The following is a 24975-nucleotide window of genomic DNA, read 5'->3' as shown; positions in this document are numbered from 1 at the left end:
TAAATAGAATATATAGAAAGTGATTGCAACCCAACTTACTACTATCATTATCTCAAAGATTCGTTCTGGCAATGGTGATATAAATTCATAGATTTTGTTGAACACATCATGAGGAAGAATCTTTGATACATCCATCACCTGAAGATGAAAAATAATCTATCTTATGGAAAAACAATTAAATGAATATTTTGTTATAATATAAAAAGGTTATGTTCTAAAACCAAACCAGATCTATATCCATTGAGACGGTGCCACATGATGACAGAAACTCATTTCCCAACATAGCATCATCTTCAAGGTTGATCAACGTTATCAGACGACAGCCAAGTGAAGAATAGAAACCGTAAATACTACAACAACAATTTTAAAGATTTAATTAAAATATTTAAAAAGATTTTATACATATTTAATTTTAAAAAATCTTCTTCAAAATGGTTTTCACATAAAATTAAATAACATTACAGGAAAATATTAAGAAATTGGAAGTTGTATGTGTCTATATTCTATTTTTTATTTTTATTTTAAAAAATGAAACCATATAAGATAGCATATTTCGATTTTCATATTTTTTTTAAAAAGGGTTCATTTTCAATTTTTATTTTTTTAAGAGAACTGAAGTTGAAAACAACAAAGGAAAAAGAATCACCTTATGAAATCCAAAATATTAAAAAATATATATATGAATATTGACAAAATACTGCGTATATTTGAAATCAAATATAAATATTTTACTTTATTTATTAGACTATAAATTATGATAAGTTGTTATACTTTTATATATTAATTTATTTTTGTGTTTTAACTATAAATATATTAAAACGCTTTATTATACCTTAAAATAAAAATATAACAAAGAAAATAAAAAACCAAATAATGAAAATATCAAATATAATAATAACATTTTGTTTCCAAAGTTGGTAAAAGTTGAAATTAGGTCCAACTTCAAAATCTGTAAGACAACAACAACTAGTAATAAGCTTGGTTTTAATGACGTCTTTAGGAAAAAGTCTGAAAAATAAATAAATAAAAATATATAATTATTATATTTATGAAAAATACTAGAATAGAAAATTTGTGTTGTCAATGAGATTTACTTCAAGATTCATCCATTATTTTGAAATTATCTATCCAATGATTTTTGTGGTAGTTAGAATAAAAACCAAATTATTGTCTAATTTACGATTATATGGACTAACAAATTATATAAATTCTATTAAAGCACATGTTGTTATTGGCGGATTTGAGAAGTAAATAAAAACCGTTAAAACAAACAAAAACCAAAAATATAATAAATATACGTAAAAGGCTATAAAGATTTAATTTAAGCAACTTGTACTTAAAAAATATTCTTCAAAACAGTTTTCATATGAAAAAAAAAATATTATAGGAAAATATTAAAAAACCAGAAGTCCTATTTGTTTATATTCTTTTTATATTTTCATTTAAAAAATAGAAATAATGTATGATAACATATTTGGATTTTGTTTTCATTTTCAATTTTTTGGAAAAGGTAAGTTTACAAAAGGAAAAATTGAAAACACCAATTTGACATTATTTTCAGAAGTGTATTTAACTTACCCATCCAAGTGAAAACGAAATATTAGCTTTAGATCCCAAAGGTAATAAGAGAATTGGTGGGTTTGAATCAAGCTCGAGATTTCTGACTACGTGCATGATTAATTGTATGAGTTGATTAGCCATTGCATCCCCACTTAAAACTTGGTGAATATATGTATATGGTCTCAAATCAAATATAATGTATTGATATAATAAATAGAATATATAGAAAGTGATTGCAATTCAACTTACTATTATCATCCTAATAGGCCGACCTCTTGATTCCCATGATGATAAATATTGATGGACTTTGTTGAATACATCATGAAGAAGAAGCTTTGATACATCTATCACCTGATGATGAAAAGCAAACTATCTCATTAAATGAATCTTTTATCATAATATAAAAAGGTTATGTTTTAAAACCAAACCCCTTCTTCTATATCTGAGATGCCACGCCATGATAACAAAAGCTCATTTCCCAATATAGCATCATCTTCAAGGTTGACCAACACCATCTGATCAGTTCCACTAAAAAGTAAATTCCTGTAACAACAATTTTAAAGATTTAATTAAAATATTTAAAAAGATTTTATACATATTTAATTTTAAAAAATCTTATTTAAAACGGTTTTCACATAAAATTAAATAATATTAAAAGAAAATATTAAGAAACAGGAAGTCCTATGTCTTATATTCTTTTTTTTTATTATTATTTATTTTAAAAAATGGAAACCATATATGATTGCATATATATTTCGATTTTCATTTTTTTTTAAAAGGTGCATTTTCAATTTTTATTTTTTTAAAAAAACTGACGTTGAAAACAACAAAGGAAAAAGAATCACCTTATGGAATCCAAAATATTAAAAAATATATATATGAATATTAACAAAATAGGATATCACGTTTATTTGAAATCAAATGTTATTTGGAAAATATTGTATGAATATTTTACTTTCTTTATTAGACTATAAATTATGATAAGTTGTTATACTTTTAGATATTAATTTATTTTGTGTGTTTAACTATAAATGTATTAAAACGCTTTATTATACCTTAAAATAAAAAATATAACAAAGAAAATAAAAATAATAATGAAAATATCCAATATCATAATAACATTTTGTTTCCAAAGTTGGTAAAAGTTGAAATTAGGTCCAACTACAAAATCTGAAAGATAACAACAACTAATAATATAAGCTTGGTTTTAATGATATATTTAGGGAAAAGTCCGAAAAATAAATAAATAAAAATATATTATTATTTTATTTATGAAAAATACTAGAATAGAAAATTTGTGTTGTGAATGAGATTTACTACAAGATTCATCTTTATGATTATATGGACCAACAAATTATATAAATTCTATTAAATCACGTATTGTTAGGTGGGTTGGTGAGAAGTAAATAAAAACCAAAAATACCAAAAATATACGTAAGAGGCTATAAAGATTTAATTTAAGCAACTTGTACTTTAAAAATATTCTTCAAAGCAGCTTTCACATGAAAATAAATAATATTACAAGAAAATGTTAAAAAATGGGAAGTCCTATTTGTTTATATTCTTTTTATATTTTCATTTGAAAAATAGAAATATTGTATGATAGCATATTTGGATTTTCTTTTTCATTTTCAATTTTTCAGAAAAGGTGAGTTTACAAAAGGAAAAATCGAAAGCACTAATTTGACATTTTCAAAACTAAAAATTTAAGGCTATGTTTGGTTCCCAAAAAATTTGAGGGAAAATGTGAGAGAAAGAAAATAAAGAGGAAGAGTGGAAGGAAAAAAATGAAAGAAAATAAAAAATAGATTTAAAATTAAAAAAATTATTTTTATATATTTCTTCGAACTCATTTCACTTCATATTTAATTATTTTTATATAAAGATTAAATAATTTTAAAATATATAAATTTCTAATTAATTTTAATCATATTTAATTATTTTTTGAGACCAAATATGAGAAAACCATTTTTCTTTACATTTTTTTTCTTTACTTGATATTTTTTGGGAGGCAAACATAAACCTAAAGAAAACAAAAGCTGAAAACAAAAAAGGAAAAAAAAAAAAACTTCATGACATCTATAATATAAAAAATAAGAATATTATAAATATAATAGGAATATAAATATGAACAAAATATGATCTTTTATATATGTATATTGCTTTTTCAATTATACTAAAAAAAAGAAAAGAAAATGAATTAACAAATAAAAGTTGGTAAAAGTTGAAATAATGGATTTTGTTTTGACAATTAACAAATAACTTTTAAACCTTTATTTCATAATATAAAATTTTCTAAATCATATTTCTTTACTTTTAAATGAAATAAATTATGAAACCATTAAAACAAATAAAAACCAACAATACCATAATGCTCAGATATTACCTGTCTCCGATGATCTGGTTGACTTTTCCCAGGATCTGGTCTTCAATCACTGGTGCCAATGTGTGCATTGCTAATAGGAGGCCATCACATTGCTCTATAACCTCATCCTTCAATTTCAACTTATACCTTTTAAGCATACTCAATATTACTCTGAATTGCCGCATGTGCCCCATGTCCTTCATTGGAGGCTGTATGTGATACAGATTGTGAGGGCCCACCATCATTCTTGCTTTGTGGGGGAGACGGCTGGTGATGATGACGTCCCCATCACCCCTTACAGACTTCAACTTTTCCTTTAACTTGAAATACCAGTGGATGTTGATGTCCCAGATGCCGTCCAACACCATCAAATACCTTTTACCCTTCAAAGCTTTCCCAAGATTCTCCAACAGCTCTTCTACTTCTACCCCATCATCCACCACTGCTGCTTCCTCACACTGCATCAACATGTCTTTTATCACCTCTGTGAACTCTACATCTCCACTCAGTTTCGGGAATAAGCATATCCAAATTCTGTAATGTTGAGATATTAGGAATGTTTTCCTTATATCATTATTTCCTTATATCATTTAGTGTTGAGATATTAGGAATGTTTAGATATTAGGAAAGTTGAGATATTATGAATATTGAGATATTAGGAATATTGAGACATTAGAAAAGTTGAGATATTAGGATATTAATTGTTATTTCCTTATGTCATTCTTTTCTTGTATCATTCTTTCCCATTCTTAGAATGACGATACCCTCTATATATACTCTGTACATGAACGAATGAAAAAAACTATCATTTATCAATTTGAACATGGTATCAGAGCCATGAAACTGAAATCCTGGATATTTTGTCGCTATGGTAGTCTGACAGCGATCAACCATCCTAAGACAAGCCCTAATATTGATAAGTCAACCTTCAAATGCACTCACTGCAATAAGACTGATCCCACCAGTCTAGATTTCCCACAATTTCAAAGCAATGACTCTTGGTATGATCAGGAAAAAAATGAGGAACCGAGGGTTTGAACCATGGACCTTTAAATCATGTTTAGGTTATCAACACTTTGTTATTAATGATAATAATCGTGATCAACGGAAGAAGAATTCCAAGAAAACCTTGACTACAACTCTTGCCGAAATAAAAACAAGGGCTAATGTTGCTGAGAAAGCCTCTGCATTGGTAGCCGCTACAGATCATGGTGGTAAGTTTTTAAATACTTTTACACCTGTTATTAATAGTGCATGAATAATTGATTCTGGTGCTATAGATCATATGACTTTTGATTCTAGACAGGTTTCAACCCTTAGACCTTCCTCACAAAAAATTGTTTCCACAGCCAATTGTAACACAACCCCAGTCATTGGGGAAGGATCCTTAACTCTTACTGATACTTTGAATTTGGATTATGTTTTAGTTGTTCCATCTTTAGATTATAATCTTTTGTCAGTTTTCTCAAATCACTGTAGCCTTATCTTGTATTGTCATTTTTTGGGCTGAATTTTGTGTGATTAAGGACATCTAAACAAGACAGACAATTGGTTGTGGTATTAAGCGGGGAAAACTCTATTACTTGGACTTGCAGTCAAAGGATTCAAATAAGTTGCAACAAGCCTTGATGGCAGATGAATCTGAGGGAGAGAAGAAAAAAATCTGAAATTTGGTTGTGGCATCGACGTTTGGGACATGCTTCCTTTGGTTATTTAAAAAAATTGTTTCCTAGTTTGTTTGCAAAGAGTGATATTTCTGGTTTCCGTTGTGATATTTGTGAATTGGCTAAAAGCCATCGTGCTTCGTTTCCGTTAATTTTAAATAAAAGTTTGTTTCCTTTTATGGTTATACATTTTGATGTTTGGGGCCCATCCAAAGTCCCAACTTTGAGTGGCTCACGTTGGTTTGTTACTTTTATTGATGATTGTACCAGAATGACATGGTTATGCTTGATGAAGACCAAAGATGAAGTGAACTTGTTGTTTCAAAAATTTCATAAAGTGATTGAAACTCAGTACAATGCAAAGGTTCGGGTTCTGCGTAGTGATAATGGTGGAGAATATCAAAGTTTTGATCTTCAAAAGCATTTGGAAGGACATGACATCATTCATCAAACTACTTGTTCCAATACACCCCAGCAAAATGGAGTCGCTGAACGAAAAAATCGGCACTTGTTAGAGGTTGTTCGTGCTTCCTTGATAGCAACAAAAACACCGATATCTTATTGGGGAGAAGCAATCACATCTACCGCATACTTGATCAATCGGGTACCTTCTAGCTCAATTAACTTTCAAACACCACTGCAAGCTCTTACTAATGCCGTAGTTGCCCCAACCGTCCCAAATCTTCCTCCTCGTGTTTTTGGTTGTGTGGCATTTGTGCATCTGCACAAGCACCAACGCACCAAGTTAACTTCTCATGCATTACAATGTGTGTTTGTTGAATATGCATTGCACAAAAAGGGATACCGATGTTACCATCCTCCAACTCGACAAATGTATATTACAATGGATGTGGTGTTTCATGAAGATTCGATGTATTTTTCATCTGAGTCTGAACTTCAAGGGGAGTACCATAAGGAAATTCAGACTCTTGATTATGATTATCATATATCTGAGGAAGATGAATCTGGACAATCTGAACTAGTGAACCAGGAAGTGGGTGAGTTTGATATGAGTGGTCAACAATTTGGGTCCAAAGATGTCTTCACTGAAATACCAAACCAATCGTCATCTGTTGAGGGTGTTCTTAATTTGGAACCTGATCCATTCATGAAACGGTTACCACACCGTTATAATAAAGGTATTCCTAAACCCACATATGAACCTGAATTGTCTACCAAAGTCAAATATCCCATGAGCAACTATGTGTCTAACCATCGTTTGTCTGAATCAAACAAGTCATTTGTAAATCAATTATCTACTGTAGCTATTCCTAACAGTGTGCAGGAAGCCTTAGCTGATCCAAGGTGGAAAGCAGCCATGAATGAAGAGATGAAATCATTGCAGAAGAATGAAACATGGGAACTCGTAGAATGTCCACCAAGAAAGAAGCCAATTGGGTGTCGTTGGATCTATACTGTGAAGTACAAGGCAGATGGTAGTATTGAACGATTTAAAGCAAGACTAGTAGCAAAAGGGTACACTCAAGCTTATGGAATTGACTACACAGAGACATTTGCACCTGTAGCTAAGATCAACACAGTTCGAGTATTACTGTCTTTAGTTGTAAACCTAGATTGGCCATTACAACAATTTGATGTGAAAAATGCCTTTCTGCATGGCGAGTTATCTGAAGAAGTATATATGGATCTTCCACCAGGATGCATAGTGTCAGAAAAGCAATGTCAGAAGGTGTGCAAATTGAAGAAGTCATTGTATGGGTTGAAGCAATCCTCGAGAGCATGGTTTGGAAGGTTCACAAAGTCAATGAGAGCTTTTGACTATCGTCAAAGTAATTCAGATCACACTTTGTTCTTGAAAAAGCAACATGGTAAGATTACAGCACTCATCGTATATGTGGATGACATGGTAGTTACAGGAAATGATCCTAAAGAAAGAAAAGCTCTGCAAAATTATCTATCTAAAGAATTCGAAATGAAAGATCTAGGTCCTCTAAAATACTTTCTTGGGATTGAAGTTTCTCGATCAAGTGAAGGAATTTTTCTGTCTCAAAGAAAGTATGCCTTAGATCTGTTACAGGAGACTGGAATGTTAGGATGTCAACCTGTTAATACACCAATAGAAGAAGGTCTTAAATTGTGTGTTGAGCCTAATCAAGTATCAACCGATAAGGGAAGATACTAGAGACTTGTGGGGAGATTAATGTACTTAGCTCATACAAGACCAGATCTTGCTTATTCATTGAGTGTAGTGCGTCAATACATGCATAATCCTGGAGAGCAACATATGAATGCAGTCATGCGTATTTTGAGGTATTTGAAGAATGCTCCTGGGAAGGGAATTTTGTTCGCAAAAAAATATTTGTCACACCCCAATTTTTTTTTCTTATTATTATTTATTCTTCAACTAAAGAATTGATACTCAAATATAGTATAAGTGCTCTCAAAGATTTAAATGTGAGTTCCTACTTGAATTTGTTCAAAAAGAGGATATAGAAAACCTGTTATAAAGAGTACATTCTGTATTAAACATTGTGACTATTAAGTTAACAAAATATGTTTTGTTTCACAAAAGAAACTTGTACAACATTAATTTACATATACCCAACCCCATTGTTTACTATGGGTGGCCCATACTACAAGTGTATCTAACAAATATATACATTACATCATTCCAACAAAAGGTGTAGTCTTGATACAAAAGGCATGGCCTCAAAAGACTTTCAATATGAGCAAACAACATCCAATCACAGTAAAGCATTGCTCAAGCATTCTTTCCTGCATAGGTCTTCTGACCTGCATCTATAGGTGGAAGGAATAGGGTGAGTTCACAACTCAGTAGGAAAGTTTATAACCATCCTAAGTATACCCTTAAAAACCTTGAATTAAACGTTTAATAACATGCATGATAAACATTTCATAACCATTAACAAATGTGTAATCATGTCAAACATGTATGCATGTGTTTGTTGGTTTCATCATTGCTTTTCCCCATCCATCCTTTCACAACTGATAATTTGCTGACTCCCAACAATCTACACAGCAGATATCAATGCTCCACAAGATACTCGATCAATATAATAATGACTATTCTGGGACATCACCCAAGGGCAAGTCATACCCTGTGTCTTTTGGGACTCATACCCAAGGGCAGGACCAACCCCGTGTCTTTAGGGACTAAAACCCAGGGGCAGGACCAACCCCATACACCCACATCGGAGTGTCTTCCTCGAGGGCTTTAGGGACTTTCACCCAAGGACCCACGGTCCCACATAAACAATATATCAAATGATAAGGCCTGTAGCATCACATAAGCACTTCGCCACCAATAAATTCTCTGAATATAATCTATGATAATTCCATATCCTTCTTGCAATGCAATCACACCATAAACCATTTCGACAACACAAAACCACGAATCTTCATACCAATATACGTTCCAACATCATGGTAACATTTCAATGCAATAAACCAAGATGCAATGACACTTTAAAAGATTTTATGAAATCATAGAAATAACATAAAATTCCAACAAATAATTCAAGGAAAGAAATCAGATACACCATAGAATAGCATAAAATTCCCTACCTTACACCGACTTCCTTTTTGTGTTTCTTCTACGTAGGCGATCTTTGCCTATTACGAGGAACTGAAATGAAACAACATAATTTAGGTTTCCTAACCATGAAAATTTATATAGTTTATTGTTGCAAATTTTTAATTCTCACATTCTCTAATCTATATCCTACATGTTTTCAGATCAAATTTGAATTGAATTAAACAATATTTACAATGCATATTAATTTCCCTAATTAATTACCAAACACTAATTCTTTTGATTTTCTTAAAGCCTAACCTATTATCAAATCCCAAGTGTCCAAATAACCCAATTCATCACATGTTTACTAATCTATTTTTCAATCAAACCAAATTAAACAAAGATTTATGCTGATCTTACCATTAATAAAATACTTAACTGAAAATACTTTAATCTTTAATTAATTGTGATTTTTAACTAAAACAGGTTTATAGCTAATTATACTAAACTTTTACACAATTTTTACCATTAATTCTATTCAACATGCCATTAGGAACCAAAATAAACGAAAATTACAAAATTAAACACTTGCTTACCTCAAATCTACACTTTCTCTCTCTAGTTTCTCTCTCTAACCCAAGTTGCTGTAGGTGAAATGGAGCAAAACGAGCTGCAGCCCCCCTTATAAAGGGTCTCCAAGCACCCAAGCATGAGGTGGCAGCCCACATGGCTGCCACCAATCCACCCAAGTAGGAGGTGGCATTCCACTAACCTTAATTTTCAAATATTGCACTTTAGTCCTTCAAGTTATAAAAAAATAAAACCCATAATTGCCCATTAGTCCTTTAGGTTTTCATAACCCTAATTAGTCCCTAAGAACCTAATAAGCATGCTTAGGTCATTAACTAATCCCACTTAACCTTAATCAAAGTTTAATTCATAATTAAACATGATTAGCACTAAACTAGTTTTAACATCTAATTAAGCAAGCTTAAAGTTAAGTACTAAAATAGTCATTAGTACTAGGTGTTACAATATTGATCATCAAAGTATAGAAGTATATATTGATGCTGATTGGGCCGGTGCAGTGGATGATAGGCGATTTACATCTGGTTACTTTACCTTTGTAGGTGGTAATCTTGTAACATGGAAAAGTAAGAAGCAAAATGTCGTCGCTCGTTCAAGTGCAGAAGCGGAATTTAGAGGTATGACTCTAGGACTTTGTGAGACATTATGGCTAAGACTCCTCTTACAGGATTTAGGTTACCTATCTAGGCAACCAATCCGATTGTTTTGTGACAATAAAGCCGCGTGTGACATTGCTTATAATCCAGTACAACATGATCGTACAAAGCATGTCGAGGTGGATAGATTCTTCATTAAGGAAAAGTTGGATGATAAGATTGTGGAATTGCCTAAGATTCGATCAGAAGATCAATTGGCCGATATCCTTACCAAAGCTGTCTCAAGTCAAGTGTTCTCAAAATTTTTAGACAAGTTGGGCATGTGTGACATCTATGCACCAACTTGAGGGGGAGTGTTGAGATATTAGGAATGCTTTCCTTATATCATTTAGTGTTGAGATATTAGGAATGTTTAGATATTAGGAAAGTTGAGATATTATGAATATTGAGATATTAGGAAAGTTGAGATATTAGGATATTAATTGTTATTTCCTTATATCATTCTTTTCTTGTATCATTTTTTCCCATTCTTAGAATGGCGATACCCTCTATATATACTCTGTACATGAACGAATGAAAATATGAATGAAAAAAACTATCATTTATCAATTTGAACATGTAATCCCGGGAATACCTCCGATTGGACTAATAAGTGAAAACCATCTGGGCAAGAGTGGTTTTACCCGAGCCCCCAATCCCCACGATTCCAATTTCCTGAAATCCTTCTCCATTCCCCAGTCGATCTAAAATTGTGTCTAGTTGTTCATGAAAACCTGGAAAATCTGAGTAATCAAAATTCAAGGAGTTTGGTCTTGGAATAAGTGGTAAGGAGGTGGAGGATGAACTTGTGGCCATGTCGGCCATACCAGGAATAATCGCATCAGCCGTAGCCCTTAACTTTCTCTTTATTTGCATCAACAACCTTCTGGTTTTTCATAAAAGCCAATGCTCCGCCAGTGTATCCATGCATCGGACCATCCTTCTTCTGTCGGGATTCACGCTTCTCCGACAACACCACGCAGTCTTCTAATGCGCTGATGACGTTGTATAGACAATTCTTCAATCTAATGGGTGTGGATGCGGTGATGTCCTTTGCTTCCAACACATCTCTAATCTGTAGAAAATGAGAGCGAAGGGGGATCTCATTTTTCCCGCTGTGTTCCTCCTCCGCGTCTTCCAAGTCCAGAATGAACTTGTTCTTCAAGAACTGCAAATGATCAGCAGACATTTTGTTGATGATATTCAAAGTGATGATGAGGAAATTAGATGTATTTGCTAAAAATATGGGGGTTTGTGGTCTCAAATCTCAGTCTACCATACATATGTAGTGTATATCTTTGATTTTTGCTCTGTGAAGAAAGAATATTCTTGTGTTTGAAGGATGGGAAAAGAATAAACATCAGGGAAAAGAAAATGAGGTTGAAAGAAAAGGAAAACTCTTTATTCTTTTGTATATACCTCTGTGCTTGAGCAAAGACTCCTCATTATCCTTCACTGCGGTTTGATGAATATGCATTCCTTCCGCCATTAGCAAAGAATAATCCTCTTTATATTTTGAACATGAAGTGCTAGTTTTCCACACCTCACAGGGTGCTTGAGATTCTCCACTGATAGACGGAGATAACTGGGTTTCACAAGAGACATCTTCCATGTTGAGCAATTCACACCTGCCATGCTTCAAGTAATCTTGAAGCAAATAATGGTGATAAATTAAGACGCTTCCATTCAATGATAATCTTCCATGTTCAGCAATGGATGTGACCTACCAAATAATGGCAGAGAACACAAGGAACATTTTGAGAAGTGAGAAAGGGAACACCCAAAGCAAACAAGTAAAGAACTTGGGAAACCCAGAAAGAATACAACCCTACTTTTGCTTTTCAAAGTTCTACGATTGACCATGCTTTCCTCACTTACACATAATCATTAATAATAGAAATAGAAAATAGTATAGTAAAATAACAAATTAAAAATAAACTTCCTTGTGAAAAATTCTTCCTTAAAAGTTAAATTAGACTTATTCAACTCTTAAAATTAAAAGTTACATGTTAACTCGTAAAGAACACAAAACATGTATGAATTAATTTCATGTTATAGATGAAACAAGAGATGTACTAGTACAGCCCCTTGTTGAATAGATTTGAGTTACATATATATATATATATATATATATATATATAGACATTTGAATGGGGATGGATATCTCAACCTCTCCAATGTGTTCTTCCTTTGCTCTTGCAAATCATCCATCAACTTTTTCTTCATAAACAATAGAAAATTTGTAGGCAATTTGATACTCAAAATGAGCAGTATTAAAGATATGTGGGGCAGTTATGCATCTACTGCCCTTATATATAATGTTTATTATAAGCCTTCCTTGTTTTTGGGAAAGAATTTAGTGTGTTTGAAGGAAAGGGCATAAGAACAAAGAAAAGTAAAAGGAATAAATTTTAAAAAGTAATAGTGTTTACCTATATCTTAAGGAAAGAATTCTCTTTATATTTTTTAAGTGTTTATGTTTATGATTTCCTCTTTCTTAAATAAAGAATCCTGCTTAAAATTTTCTTATGAAAAAAATGCTAGTGTATATATGTGTATACTTATATATATACTTGTAGCTTAAAGTTCAATTTTAAAGAAATCATGCTCACCCCTAGAATTCAATATATTTTTCAAGGTTTTTTTTGTGTATATATATATATTCTCATTTCATAATCAATCATTTTATAACTAGTCGAACCTGTGTAGACTTTTTTATTTTATTTTTCCCTTTTCTTGGAGCATCTTTAGATGCTTAATTTCCTTTTGAGAGTGTTCATAAAGTTTTAGGAAGGTGCCTAACTACTATACTTTCATTTATATATTAATTTTAAGATAGGCCTCTTTGAAAAACCTTGGTAGTGCTTTTGGACAATTCAAGTAGTGCTTTTATTGAAAGTAGATTACAATGGACACCAAGTGTATATAACACATCATGGAGTAATGTATGCCCTAAGAGCAATTTCAGTTGGTATGTTCCAATCCTTTAAACATCCTCCTTTGATCCATTACCTAATAGGTTTCCTTCTATAATTTGCGAATCTCACTTGATCCCTTGTTATATATTTTGTTGCTCTTGAATCTACAATCCACCTAGGAAGACAATGAACAACTAATACAAGTGTACAAACATATGAAAAAAGAGATCTAGGATTTGGGTATACCTTCTTTAGCTCAATGCACTCACGAGCAAAGTCACCTTTTCATAGTTGTAGCATTTCATGTTGGCCTTATCCTTATTTTTGCCCCATTTGCCTTTCTAGCTAGCATTTTTCCTGATTTCCTTTCTTTAGCCCCAAGTTTCTAGTTGTACCACCATGTTTTCTTGTCCCTTATGCTTAGGCTTATTAGCCTGTTGTTGCCCCGCATGGGCCACAAGTATGGTGTGTTGTACCCTTAAGCATCTCCCTTCTAACTTCAATATGGCAAGAAATATTAATAAAAGTTTTGATATTATCATTGTGTGTGAACTCAAGTTTCATTTACTCCATGATTCAAGCACAAAGCAAATAACAACTATGACGTTTTGCTCATATGTTAGGTTACTACCAATTGGCTTCAAGTCACAAATTGGGGTTGACACTGTTGTCAAATGTTCAACCATGATGTATGTGAGGTCTATGACATATTACTTGAACTTCAAAGTGAGTGTTCGCAACCTAGTTGCAAATGTCAAATCATAGGCAATCTTGAGCTTATTCCACATCAATGGGGCAATTCTCAAACTCCTTTAATAAGTCATTGTGCATGATACTCAGCGTAGTAAAACATGTACAACAGTTTTTTTTAACTGAGAAATTATAAGCTTCTATGACACAATGGTGTTGGGTTGAATTCTCTTCTTCAAGTTGGGTATTAGTTAAGGTCTCTAAGACATCTTGTTCATTTAGTTGGTATTGGATTTTTCTATGCCACATAAAATAATTTTTTCTATCTAATTATTCTACTTTTTTCAAATCAACAACAATGTTCTTAGTGGTCATTTAACTATATTTATTGCATAGAGTATGACATTAGCATACATTTCTCAGTTTCAAATCAACCTATGATACTTTTGTTAACATAATGAGATTGAGAATTTCGCAATGCTCATAATCATCTCTCATTGAACTAGAACATTATAACTAATTTAAAATTTAAATTTGTTTTTAAAAAAATCCCAATATCCCCTAAAAAATGTTCACCATAATATCAAGGAGAAGAAAAAAAAAATCATCTACAAGTAAAAGTCCAATTTTTATTTTTATTTTTAAATATTGGATAAAAACAATTGACATGCAAATAAAAATTGTATACATAAAAAAAATAATCCATAAATTCAATAACCTTATTTCCAAAATTCTTTTAATGAAAAAGGTAGCCCCTTGGGTTGAATTGCACTTTTGTGCTTGCACATTTATGCCTACATTTTTGGATTAGACATGCACTTTTAGGCAGTCTATTTTTATGTGTTTGCATGTTTGGGCCTGCACTTTTAGATTAAATTTGCGCTTATGGACAATCCATTTTTGTGTTTACATGCCTAGGCCTACACTTCTAGGTAGTTCATTATTGTGTTTGCAGGCTTAGCTTGCACTTTTGGATTAGACTTGTGCTTTTGGGTAGTCTATTTTTGTGTTTTCATGCTTAAGCCTATACTTTTCAATTGAACTTGTGCTTTTGAGTAGTCCATTTTTGTGTTTGCATGTTTAAGCTTACACTTTTGGATTGGACCTACGCTTTTGGGCAGTCCATTTTTATGTTTGCATGCTTAGACCCATATTTTTGGATTCAACCTACACTTCCCATTTTTTTATTATAAAAAAATATTCAATTAATGAAAACAAATATATATTTATTTCAAATAAATAAATATAAATGGAGATGAAAACAAGCCTCATCTAGCTCTTATTTCAATGTAAGATTAAAATTAAAATTATAGTCCAAATAAATACCTGTGGAAGATCTTTGTAGTTTGAATCACAATCTTTAATGTTGGTAACTTCTTTCTTCAAAGAAATTACTAAAGTTTCATATTACTCCATCCTCTAGATTCTAGGTGTAGATGGACATCAAGAAAAATTGGAATGAGAGAAAATAGAAAAGAGATAGAAAAGCTCAAACCTTATGGAGAAAAGATTATTAGACTCACCAATAAACTTATCATTTATAAGCAACATTATTAGTGAAAGATAAAGATCCCAAACTGAATGGGTAATTATCTTTGTTCTATTTTCAACCAATTTAATTCAAAAACAAAATTTGAATTTCATGAAATCTTATCTACTTATTTATCCTCCTCTTTATTTAACCCACATGTGGATGGTGAATTTTAAAAATATTTAAACTCTAATAGTAAGGAATCAAAACTCCTTGAGTTTGTTTGTAGAATAACTTTTAAGGAGGTGGAGAATGAACTTGTCGCCATGTCAATTGTAGTAGTTAAACTTAATTTCTATTTATATGAAGCAACAAACATTTGGTTTTACATATAAGCCAAGGCTCTGCTAGGGTGTATCCATGTATCGGACCATCCTTCTTCTTTTAGGGTTCACGTTTTTCCAACAAGACCATCTAATGGTGTTATAATGATAATCCTTCAATTTTCTAATCTATAGAAAATGGGAGCAAATTAAGGGGGATCTTATTTTCCTCAATGTGTTCCTCCCCCTCGTCTTCCAAGTCTTCAATGTGCTTGTTCTTCAAAAACTACAAATGCTCAATAGACATTTGGATGACAATATTCAAAGTGATGATGAGGTAAGATGTATTTTCTAAAAATGTGAGGCTTTGTGGTCTCAAAGACATTAAGTCTTTTTTATATGTTAGCAATTATGTTCCTTTTAATATTTGATCATATAAGTCTTTTTAGATAGTTACGTGTTCTCCATTGAAGATCAAGCATTGTAGTTCATCTAACCAAGAAGTCATAGGTACGTCTAAAAAGGTTTAGATTGTAGCATATTAGGCTCTTATGAGGTATAAAAAGATTCAGTACCTTTTTCTCAAGTTAAAATAATTTTTATTGATTTTTTAAAGAGAAAATAATTGTTCAAGCAGTCAACACCATTCAAATGGTCAAACCGCTTAAGTGGTGTAAGTCCACTCGAGTAGTCATACCTATTTTTTTAAGAATTTTTTTCACACAAATTGAATTTAGAACTCTTCCAAAACTGAAACTCTTCGAGCTTTTTGCCTATATATACTTCATTGTAACCTTTGAGGTCAAGAGATCAAAAATATTATTTCAAGGATTCAAATATTGAATCTTGGTTTGGAGACCTTCATCACTTCGGTGAGGCTGAAGTGATCCATTGGAGCAATCAAAGGTTATTGCATCACAAACGTGAATCAAGTTATAAGTATTGGAGAGTAAGTCTTTAGGCTAAAGCGGCCAAGTAAATCTATGTAACTTGATTTCTTATGGTGGATTTAGATTAGTAGCTCTTATACCTCATGGTTTTTATCTCCGCAATTAGTGTGGATGTTTTCCACATAAAAATCTTGTGTCTCATTGTTTATAAATTTTATATTTGATATTTTTTTTAAATTTCCCATAATTGATAGAATTGATTATCCCTAACATCTCATAGGATACAAGAATTGGGTATAATATATTAATACTTATTAAAAAAATTTAAATCACCCATTCACCCCCCATTTGGGTGTTGCTTATTGGACTTTCGATTTTTCAATTGGTATCAAAGTAGGATAAGAAATTGATTCTTTATCCTATTGATTAAAAATCCTATTTTTATTAATCAAATTGTTTAAAAATCAATTTTTTATTGATCACATGGGATAAAAAACAAATTTTTATTGATCCTATAAGTCTGATATGGAACAATCTAAAAGTGATGCCCCTTTGAATAGTTCACCCTACTTTGATGGGAATAACAATTCCCATTGGAAAGCATGAATGATGTTTTTCCTTAAAATGCAAGGCAAAAGGGTATGGAATTCAATATAATACCCCATTGATCCTTGATGCTCAAGGAAAATCAACTAGAGAACTTAAACGTAAACATGAATGGGACAACGTCGATAATGAAGGTAATGAAGTCAATGTTGGGGCTTTATTTAGTATTTTTAATAGAGTTTGTTTAGATGAGTTTCGCATAATAGCAAATTGTAAACGTGCAAAGGAAGCATGGGCTATTCTTTAGGTCACTCATGAACGTATGTCTACTATAAAGAATATTACGATGTCTAAATTTCAAATATTTTCCATTAAATTTGAGAATATTACGATGCATGAAAATCAAAACTTTTCTTCATTTTGTTCTGAATTAAGTGATATTGTTAATTGTTCCTTTAACCTTGGAGAACCTATTATGGATTTAAAGATAGTTAGAAAAATATTGAGATCTCTTTTAGAGAGATTTAAACATGAAGTAACTACCATAGAGGAGAGCAAGAACATCAATTCCATAAGAGTTGATGAACTTATTGGCTCCATTCGAACATATGAGATTATCCTACCTAGTTCTTAAAAGCCTAAAGACTCGACTTTTAAAGCTTTTGAGAATGAGGAGAAAGATATTAAAATGCTATATGATATAACTAAGGATGAATTGGTGCATATGGATAAAAAAAAAAAAAAAAGTCATGAAATTTAACAAAATATTTTACAAAAATCAAGAATCTAGAAAAGGAAAGAGACCTAATGAACAATCATCTAATGAAAAAGTAAAAGGTTCTTCCAAAGGCAAGAAAGTTGAATGCTTTTAACTATGAAGGGTTGGGATACTATGCTAATGATTGTCCTAGCCCTAAAGACATCAAAAAGTCTATGCAGATTACTTGCAGTGATATTGACTTTGAAGAAAGTGCTTCCACAACTTTTAAAGATGCAAGGTACAATCCAAATGATTGTTTAGCTTTTATTGCATTTGTGGAATCTGTGCATGATAGTGATTATGATAGTGATTGTGATGATGAGTTTACTAATGAACAAAAGGTTGAATTCTTAAGTAATCTTGTTTTTTAGCATGAAAAACTAATTAAGAGTTATTTAAAAGATCATGATATTCTTGAGGCTCATAAAAACAAAATCGACGTGCTCAATGTAGAAAAAGACTAATTTAATTTATAAAATTAGATTTCTTGAGTATGAACATCATTCTCTCCTTGAGAAGAATAATGCTATCACTCAAGAGATAAACGGTAATAAGCCTTTTTCATTTGTGAATGAAGTCTTTCAACCTAGAACTAAAGTGCTTAATAAAATTCTTGATAAATGCAAAACCCATGGTGATAAATGAGGTTTAAAGATGAAACTCCCTCTAGTGGAGAAACTATGTTTTTCAAAGTAAAGATATAATCCCTAACTAAGCAGAATCTCCAAAAAATACATCATTATGCACACACTATAAGAAAACTGGACACTCAATATAGATGCTACACTAAGTTCCTAAATAGGTTTGAATCTCAAATGAGTAGGCTATAGAATGATTTTAACTCCCTTAAAAATAACATCTTGAATAATAGAGTAGGGAATAAAGCTTATTAGAAGCTTAGAAGTCAACCTAGTTCTTCTAGGTCACCAACTAGGACTAAACAAGTTTGGTTGAGAAAAGATAAGACTAAATGTCAAGTTGTGTTTAATGCTCTTAAAGCTAAATCTTCTAGTGAGTGGTACCTTGATAGTGGCTACTCAAGACACATGACTAGAGACAAAACCTTTTTCACTTCTCTTGAGGATTATAATGGAGGGATAGTTGCTTTTGGAGATAGGAGCTTAGCTCGTGTGAAAGGCAAGGGAAGTATATATGTCCTTAGTTGTCCTAAGTTAGATGGAGTTATGTATGTTGATGGACTCACAGAAAACCTCCTAAGCATTAGTCAAATCTATGACAAGGACCATAGGGTGAATTTCTGCCAAGACTTATGTGAGGTAGTCAATAAAGAGAAAAAGGTAGTTATCACAAGACATAGCACGATTGATAACTATTATGCAATAAATCCTAACTCTAGAACACCTCTTGTGTGTAGTAGGGAAAAGCTAGATCCTATTGAGCTCTGGCATAGAAGGCTAGGTCACATAATCTATAGGGACCTTGTGCACTTAGTGAATATTAAAAAAGTTAGAGGTATCCCTAGACTTAGTGGTGAACTTAAAGCCATTTGTGGTAAGTGTATGAAAGGTAAACAAACTAAGAGTTCACACAAAAAAGTTAAGAAAATTAGAACCACTTCACCTTTAAACCTTCTACATATGGATCTTATGGGTCCAATGCATACTAAAAGTAGAAGTGGCAAGAGATATGTCCTTGTGGTTGTGGATGATTTTTCGAGATACTCCTTCGTGAGTTTTCTTAGAAAGAAATATGAGGTCATAGAGCACTAAAGTCATTATTCAATAGAATACAAGTGGAGATAGGCCATCTAATTACAAGTGGGGTTTGCCCTACTCTTGGTGTAGGAGGGCACTTCAGTGGCGGAGGCTACGGTAATATGTTGCGAAAATTTGGACTCTCTGTTGATCATATTGTGGATGCCCAGATAGTCAATGTTAATGGCAGTATTCTCGATCGAAAGTCCATGGGAGAAGACCTCTTTTGGGCCATTAGAGGAGGTGGTGGAGCTAGCTTTGGAGTCATATTGTCATATAAGATCAAGCTTGTTCGAGTGCCCGAAATTGTTACAGTTTTTCGGGTCGAGAAGACCTTGGCCCAAAATGCCACTGACATTGCCTATCAATGGCAGCATATCACTGACAAGATCGATAATGATCTTTTCATTAGGCTTCTCCTCCAACCTATCACTGTGAAGAACGACAATGGATCGGCCAAGGCCGAGAAAAGCACAAAGACTGTTAAGGTAAGCTTTACATCACTGTTTCTAGGAGACGCAACCCGTCTCATTTCAGTGATGAACAAGGATTTCCCAGAATTAGGGTTAAAGAAAGAGGACTGCATAGAAATGAACTGGATTGAATCAGTCCTCTACTGGGCTAATTTTGATAATGGAACATCAGTGAATGTTCTGCTAAACCGGACTCCAGAGTCAGTGAAGTTCTTGAAGAGGAAGTCGGACTACGTGCAGAAACCCATATCCAAGGATGGTCTAGAAGGGCTCTGGAAGAAGATAATTGAATTAGGCAAAGCAGGGATGGTTCTCAATCCATACGGAGGGCGAATGAGTGAAATCCCTGCATCTGAAACCCCCTTCCCACATCGATCTGGGAACATATTCAAGATCCAGTACTCAGTGACTTGGCAAGAAGAAGGGACTGAAGCAGACAAGATGTATGTGAACTCCATGAGAGAGCTCTATAGCTACATGACCCCTTATGTGTCCAAGTCCCCTAGAGGTTCATATCTCAACTATAGAGATATTGACATTGGTATTAGCCACAATGGTAAAGATAGCTACCAAGAAGGTAAGGTATATGGGGTCAAGTACTTCATGAACAATTTTGACAGGTTGGTAAAAGTGAAGACTGCTGTGGACCCTCAGAATTTTTTCAGGTATGAACAAAGCATCCCACCGCTTCCTTATTAAAGGGAAATTGATTCAGATAAAACTGTGTGCGCTAGGTCATTGGTTGACTAGAGAAATAATATTTGGTTCCTTATTATCCATATGACTCATGCCCTTGTTTGAGAATACCTCTTTGTCATTTTTTCTTTAGAGCCTGCACATGGTTCTATACCCATTTGAGAAATTTTATTAAAAAAGCGTTTAATACATGTAATCTGAATATGAAAGCCAAAAGTATTCATTGCGGATTTGTGAGTGATTCTTGTTAGAATCTTTATCTACCTACCCTTGTTAGTGGCATCTCTAGCTATTACTTTTTTTAGTAGCACCTCTATATCAAAAATGCATTTAAAAACGATGGTTTAGTATTTTGATATAAACTAAAAAATAAAAATAAAAAAAGGTTTTTTGATATATCATAATATTTTAGTAATAAATTACATAACAAAAAAATTATTTTTGGAGTCACCTATGAATAATTATTTCGGTATCATTTTAAGTGATTCTCCATATTTTTAAAATTCATTAAACTAATTTTATAAGGAAACATTTTCAACCATCAAAAAATATTTTTAATCACTCTTATTTATACTAGAAATTTAATTTTAATTTATAAGAAAAATTATTTTATATTTATTTAAAATTTTATAATTATAATATTTTCTTATGGAATTGAAGAATTAAATTTGATTTGGATTACCCAAAACCGGGTTTGGTTTTGTTCTCTATTTGGAAATTAAGGAGTCACTTTTGTATAAAGAACGTTCAATTCTAAGAAATTCTTTTCTCTACAACGTTTGTAGAAAATGCAACTTATGTAAATTAAGATTGTACTTTTGTTGCTAGGCATGCTAAATTGTAGGATTTTTTTATTATTTTTTTTTTATGTACAATTGTGTAAAATGTAACTTTTGCAATGGTTTTTTCTACTTGGTTGTTCGCATTTGGCAAAAGCATTCAAAGTGAATAACATTTCTTTTGTTTAAATGAGAATTGAAATGCAGTAAAATAAATTCTCAATGAGTAGCCATGATTTTCCATTTTAAGGTTAATTGCCTTCCATAAGCCACTTTAATGCAGTAACATATATCACTTCAATTTTCAAACCCCTATTCAAACTATTTTCATATATATATATGCTTTACCCCAATTCTTTTGGCTCTTTTAAATATTTTTCTTTCGCATTCAAAATTGAATACTTTATCCTTCAACTTGTTAAAGAGCAACACTTTGCTCCCTAACATTGTTAAATTGTAATACATTATCCCCCCTTCCCCAAAGGTGAATGAGCATCTTGTTAAGTGAAAAACTAAGGTTAGAATCCAAAAAAAAAAACACACACACACACACATTGTTTAGATTTGAAGTTGTCACACTTTACAGTTGTGTACGAAAATTATGAAATCGTCATGTAAACATCTCTTTAAAATCAAAAACCAAAATGGTGGTTGTCATATTTCAAAGGTGTTTAGAAAATTCCACTTCGATCAAGGTTAACAATTCAAAGTTGGTTCTACTCAATTAAGTTCAAATTTGAGTATGCATAAAAGTAATCTCTTTTATAATTCATGAATGGTTTGTAAATGATGTTGAAGTATTACTCTCTAACAAGTTTGGGTGTCAAGTGTTGGAATTTGAATGTGAAAAAGCAAAATGTAAAATAGGTAAAAGGTTGAGAAGATAAAGTGTATTTAATAAAATAGTAAGTTCTTTCCTTTTCAGTCCTAATTTTTACTCTTTATATTTCTCTTTTTATAAAATTGGAGAAGAAGAAAGAAAAAAATAAAGCCCACCAAAGGCTTTGAAAATATAAAAATCATGGTGTTCGAGATCAAAGGATTATAATCAACTAAATATGAAACCAAGGTAGGCAAATTTATGTGATGCACGTGACATAGCACTAACGCCTTGAAGGGATATGAATCTCTCTCATGAACTCAATAATGAAAACAAATACCTTAGTTTTGGGTTATACACGGAGGATAATAACTTAAAACTTAGGCCCATGAGTACTTTTGAGAACTCACTTAATAGACATATTTATATTAGAAAAAACCTATTAGTCGTAGAAAAAGTTTAAAATCTTTAAAATCTTTAATTACATGTTTAATGAAACTTTAAAATCTTTATTTGGAAAAAATTTTGAAATTTTCTTCTACTATTCAGTCTATTTGATTAGATGGTTTTTTGTTTAAAGCTATAAGAATATTACATTTTTTCCCACTTAATATGTGATGGTAAATTATAATATACAATATAACTTACACATGTTGGGGTCATTTGATGGATATTATCACCCTAAAACAGGGATATGAGGGCTAATAGAATCCCCACCTAGTTTTAACATCTAATACACTTTGATTAGAGTCAGTACTATTAGGGAAAAAATAAATGTATTGTTATAATTTTGTGTAATTTTTAATCACTTATCATATCAATCTCTAATTCTAACACACAAATCAAGGTTGTTTTAAATCCTGATTTTATTGACATCTTAGGTAGATAAAACTTAAGCCACCTTTTTTCTTTGACATAATGGAATTTTGAAATATTTTAATTTTTTAAGCCACCATGCCATCTTGCCATGGATATACTCCATGAATTTTATGAAAGTGGCCTGCCTCTAGGTAAGTTCAAGTTCCTAGCATCAAATTAAACAACCATCAATTTCAAAGTCTCTAACTAATACCATAATGCTTGCTAAAACTCTTCTAAAAGTCAAATCAAAGTAAGAAACATTTGCACAATATATAAATAAATGAAGGCTTCACCTCTTCTGGCAGTCATTTACCTCTCAAATAACTGAACTCCGTTAGACCCTTCTAAACACACTGCATAAGCAATCAATATGTGGATAAATCTCAGGAAAAGAAATAATAATGCCTCTATTCGGATGATGAGAAAATTGAGGAAAATAGAAGAAAATAGGATAACCTATAAAGTGAGCTCTCTAATAGCTCTTATGCTATAAGACCTATAAATTTTATCAATCTTGTGCAATATTTCACTAGGCTCTAAAGGCCTATCCAAAGGCTTTTCCACTTGGCAAAAGGAAAATTAGAAAAAGGTGGCTATTGACATTAACGGCTATTGCTATGCAATCTATTATAAAAAACAAAAACAAGAAACATTGTTTATGAAGACTTTTCTCAATTTGAACAATGAGAAGGCTTTTCCCATCACCAAAGGCTTAAGCATCCAATGGCACTTTGAATTAATAGTTCCAAAATCAAAAGAACTAGCAAAAAACATGAAAATTAAGTTGAGTTCTTTTCTAAAATTTCTTCACATGATGGGTGGAATGAAAGAAAGTAACCATGTCAATTACACTCAGAAAAATATAAAAAACAATGGTTAATATCACATTTTATAAATCGGTATTTAAACAAACAAAAATAAAAAATAAAAGTGATGAAATTCTTCAACTAAATTGAAGAAATAGGTTTCCCATGTAAACAAAAGGTGAAAATTCAAGACTATGATTGAAGAACCCTCAAAGAACATGCACTTTTATCCATCATTTCAAAAGATAGTCTATAATCAATTGAACAATAAATAATATAATTATGTTAAGTTTGGAAGATTGTAGGAGGAAGAAGTATCACTAAAACAGAACAAGAAATAGTTTCAAGAAACTAACAATTTCATAAAGCCTATTTGAATTATACAATCCACACTAATAGAAAACTATCTTGCAAAATAGTAAGGAACAAATTTTTAGGTACAAGGCGAAAGGTAGAAACTGAATTCAGACACGTTGTGTGAAGTTATGAATTTGGAAACCCACTAACCAGAAAATGGCCAACGGCCACAAATCCTCACCAAAAGCAGAAAAAAAAAAAAAGGCTTTAGCAAAAAGAAAAAAAATACCAAACATTTAGTAGAAAAGCATGGGACTTCTAGTCTGCGATTGTAGTTGCCCTATAATATGGTCTCAGTCGGCAGCAAAAAGGCTTAATCATTCACTTTTAGGTCAAAGTCGATGCTTGTTTTATAGTTGAATAGAAAAAAGGTAAACTATTTGAATTTTTTTATTCGATTAGAAGTAAGTTTTTTTATATCAAACCAATATAACTAAATTAAACCTAACCTATTAATGACAAATTTACTTTAATTATATTGGTTGAAATCAATAAATTATTTTTAACTGAATAGAAAAAGTCAAAATATTTGATTTTTTCTATTCAATCAAAAAACAAATAC

The 24975-nt window shown here is 31.8% G+C and overlaps 2 protein-coding genes and 1 pseudogene across 2 annotated transcripts; 1 reads left to right on the top strand and 2 right to left on the bottom strand.

Annotated features, from left to right (window-relative positions):
* Window positions 1–1976: 1976 nt before the first annotated feature.
* On the bottom strand, window positions 1977–4395 carry LOC132253523 (putative disease resistance protein RGA1). The gene is made up of 2 exons (XM_059735707.1): window positions 3947–4395; window positions 1977–2103 (listed from the first exon to the last, which is right to left on the bottom strand). The coding sequence occupies exons 1-2, from the start codon at window positions 4393–4395 to the stop codon at window positions 1977–1979; spliced, it is 576 nt and encodes a 191-aa protein (XP_059591690.1).
* Window positions 4396–10847: 6452 nt separating this feature from the next.
* On the bottom strand, window positions 10848–12047 carry LOC104878926 (uncharacterized). Its single transcript, XM_010649889.3, has 2 exons — window positions 11728–12047; window positions 10848–11476 (listed from the first exon to the last, which is right to left on the bottom strand). The coding sequence occupies exons 1-2, from the start codon at window positions 11752–11754 to the stop codon at window positions 11150–11152; spliced, it is 354 nt and encodes a 117-aa protein (XP_010648191.1). The 5' UTR covers window positions 11755–12047; the 3' UTR covers window positions 10848–11149.
* Window positions 12048–18952: 6905 nt separating this feature from the next.
* LOC100249641 (berberine bridge enzyme-like 1) lies at window positions 18953–20844 on the top strand (annotated as a pseudogene).
* Window positions 20845–24975: the final 4131 nt, after the last annotated feature.

This window comes from Vitis vinifera, chromosome 3 (assembly GCF_030704535.1).
Source record: "Vitis vinifera cultivar Pinot Noir 40024 chromosome 3, ASM3070453v1".
Taxonomy (NCBI): domain Eukaryota; kingdom Viridiplantae; phylum Streptophyta; class Magnoliopsida; order Vitales; family Vitaceae; genus Vitis; species Vitis vinifera.
This window is presented reverse-complemented; position numbering and strand designations above follow the sequence as displayed.

Excerpts from the sequence above, each read along its gene's own strand:
- LOC132253523 (XM_059735707.1), bottom strand. The coding sequence starts at position 4,395 with ATGTTGATGCAGTGTGAGGAAGCAGCAGTGGTGGATGATGGGGTAGAA. Across the intron at positions 2,104-3,946 it reads AACCAGATCATCGGAGACAG|GAATTTACTTTTTAGTGGAA; the intron begins GTAATATCTGAG and ends TTGTTGTTACAG.
- LOC104878926 (XM_010649889.3), bottom strand. The coding sequence starts at position 11,754 with ATGAGGAGTCTTTGCTCAAGCACAGAG. Across the intron at positions 11,477-11,727 it reads GTCTTTGCTCAAGCACAGAG|TTCTTGAAGAACAAGTTCAT; the intron begins GTATATACAAAA and ends GATCATTTGCAG.